This window comes from Toxorhynchites rutilus, chromosome 3, assembly GCF_029784135.1.
Source record: "Toxorhynchites rutilus septentrionalis strain SRP chromosome 3, ASM2978413v1, whole genome shotgun sequence".
Lineage (NCBI taxonomy): Eukaryota > Metazoa > Arthropoda > Insecta > Diptera > Culicidae > Toxorhynchites > Toxorhynchites rutilus.
Window position 1 is genome coordinate 4051427 of NC_073746.1, and position 2586 is coordinate 4054012.

At 43.5% G+C, this 2586-nt stretch overlaps 1 protein-coding gene across 1 annotated transcript; it reads left to right on the forward strand.

Annotated features, from left to right (window-relative positions):
* The first annotated feature begins 1022 nt into the window (after positions 1–1022).
* Positions 1023–1997, forward strand: LOC129779768 (uncharacterized). Its single transcript, XM_055787451.1, has one exon. It carries the CDS (start codon positions 1023–1025, stop codon positions 1995–1997), a length of 975 nt encoding a protein of 324 aa, XP_055643426.1.
* Positions 1998–2586: the final 589 nt, after the last annotated feature.

The following is a 2586-nucleotide window of genomic DNA, read 5'->3' on the forward strand; positions in this document are numbered from 1 at the left end:
TAAACTGCGAGAGTGTTCCGATCGCAACGCCGCCCTGCCCCAGGTTCTTGAGTCCAGCGTAATTACCAGTTCGCATCCTCACCCTCATGTAAAACTACCGATGATAAGTCTACCGAAATTTTCCGGAAACATTGAGGAGTGGTTAGCTTTCCGCGACCTCTACGTGTCATTGATCCACTTATCTTCAGACCTTCCCGAAATAGAGAAGTTTCATTATCTACGGAGTCAACTAGAAGGGGAAGCATTGACACTGATTTCATCCCTCGCTATAACCCAAGCGAACTACGAGGTCGCGTGGAATTTATTGGTAAAACGGTACTCAAATAGTAAGTTGCTCAAGAAAAAGCAGGTCCAGAAACTTTTCGAGCTGCATACGGTTAAAAGGGAATCGGTCGTGGAACTTCAAAGGTTGGTTGATGAATTTGAAAAGGCGACTAAAGTGCTGGATCAGGTGGTAGAGGCAGCAAATTATAAGGACCTATTATTGATCCATTTGCTTTGTTCACGGTTAGATGACAAAACTCGACGCTGCTGGGAGGAATATTCTTCGTCATTGGAAGAGGAGAGTGTTAAGGATATTGTGGAATTCCTTCAACGTCGGGTTCGGATTCTGGAATCACTCCCTTGTAAACAACCCACCGATGGTCAGGAAGGTCCAATCGTCAAAGCTTGCTAGTCATAGCACCATTCAAACTACCCCGAACAAATGTTTTTCGTGTGCGGACTCGCATCCTTTGTACATCTGTCCTAAATTCACCAGGCTCTCAGTTAGCGAGAGGGAAAATTTACTTCGACAAAACTCACTGTGCAGAAACTGCTTTCGAAAAGGACATCAGGCTCGTGAATGCTCATCGAAATTCTCATGTCGTCGATGTAAACAGCGTCATCATACCTTGGTTTGCTATAAACCGGAAGATACACATGGCAATCAACAACCAAATACCTCAATCCAATCAACCGTTCAGGGTGGCAGTTCCAATACGGAAGACCATAGAATTATCCAATCTCATACCAATTCGGTAATGGTTAGCAGTACCATAAACAGGAAGGCGAAAAAAGTGCTTTTGGCGACAGCAATCGTTATGGCCGAGGACGATTTTGGAAACCAATTCCCGGGAAGAGCACTCCTAGATTCTGGTTCAGAGTGTAACATTATTTCCGCTCATCTTTCACAGAAACTACGTGTGAAACGAGTAAAATCAAATGTACAAATATCCGGTGTCGGACAAGTCTCAGCCAGTACATCAGAGAAAATTCAAGCTACAGTGAAATCAAGGTTAACCGACTACAGAGAAACCATGGAATTTTATGTTTTATCCAGGGTAACTGAGGATTTGCCAACCACCACCATTGATATCAACTGTGATTTACCGGTAGGCGTGCAATTAGCCGATCCTGAATTCTTCAAAACTAATTCGATTGATTTACTTCTTGGAGGTGAATTTTTCTTCAGCTTTTTCCCATCAAAGCAACGGATGCCCCTGGGAAATCACTTACCGACACTCATTGATTCGGTGTTTGGTTGGGTGGTCACTGGACGATGTGGTTGGGATAATGGAAAGTCTCCTATCGTTTGCCAACACTCGACGATATCGGAGTCACTGGAAAGACTGATGCAACGATTCTGGGAATGCGAGAATGAAGGTTCGCAATCAAACTACTCTCTGGAGGAATCCCAATGTGAAGAGTATTTTTTAAGAACAGTGAAGCGAGGTCAGGATGGTCGCTACACAGTTGGTTTGCCAAAAGCCACGGAAAACTTTGCAAGGTTGGGTGATATGAAGGTGACTGCACATCGTCGTTTGATGCTTCTGGAACGAAGACTAACCCGCGACAATAATTTGAAGTTGGAGTACCATACATTCATGTCCGATTACATGGAACGAGGTCACATGAGGAAGGTTTCAGAAACATCAGTGGAACCTATCACTACCTACTATCTCCCACATCACCCAGTGAACCCGGCAGACCATCTGTCCCGGGGATTACTAGCGTAACAACTGGTGCAGAATTCTTCGTGGTGGAGTGGTCCACCATGGTTGGCCAAAAATAGAGATTATTGGCCGTATCAACGAAGGTCTGATGAGTATGCAGAAGTTCTAGAAAAGGAAAAAAAGAAAACCGTTACAGCTGTTGCTGAGATTCCCACGAGTTCATTTTTATGTTGGTATTTATCTAAATTCTCAGATTACGCAAAACTGTTACGTATCACAGCATATTGCAGGCGATACATGCGGAATATTGTAATTCCCGAAAAAGAAAGAAAATGCTCAATACCACTATCCACGCAAGATCTAACCGACGCCGAATTATGTCTTATTAAACTGGTCCAACAGGAAGCCTTTGAAAAGGAATTCACTGCTCTAACGAGAGGTGAAGCTGTACATCGTGCATCTAAAATTCGATGGATCAATCCCAAACTCACGGAAAATGGAATTATTCGGATTGGAGGACGATTACTAAATTCCGATAGTTCAACTGACTTCAAACATCCAATTATTATGCCCGGAAATCACCTATTCTCAAAGCTTCTTGCGAGAAATTATCACCTACGCTTACTCCATGCTGGATCACAGCTCATGCTCA

Excerpts from the sequence above, each read along its gene's own strand:
- LOC129779768 (XM_055787451.1), top strand. The coding sequence starts at position 1,023 with ATGGTTAGCAGTACCATAAACAGGAAGGCGAAAAAAGTGCTTTTGGCG.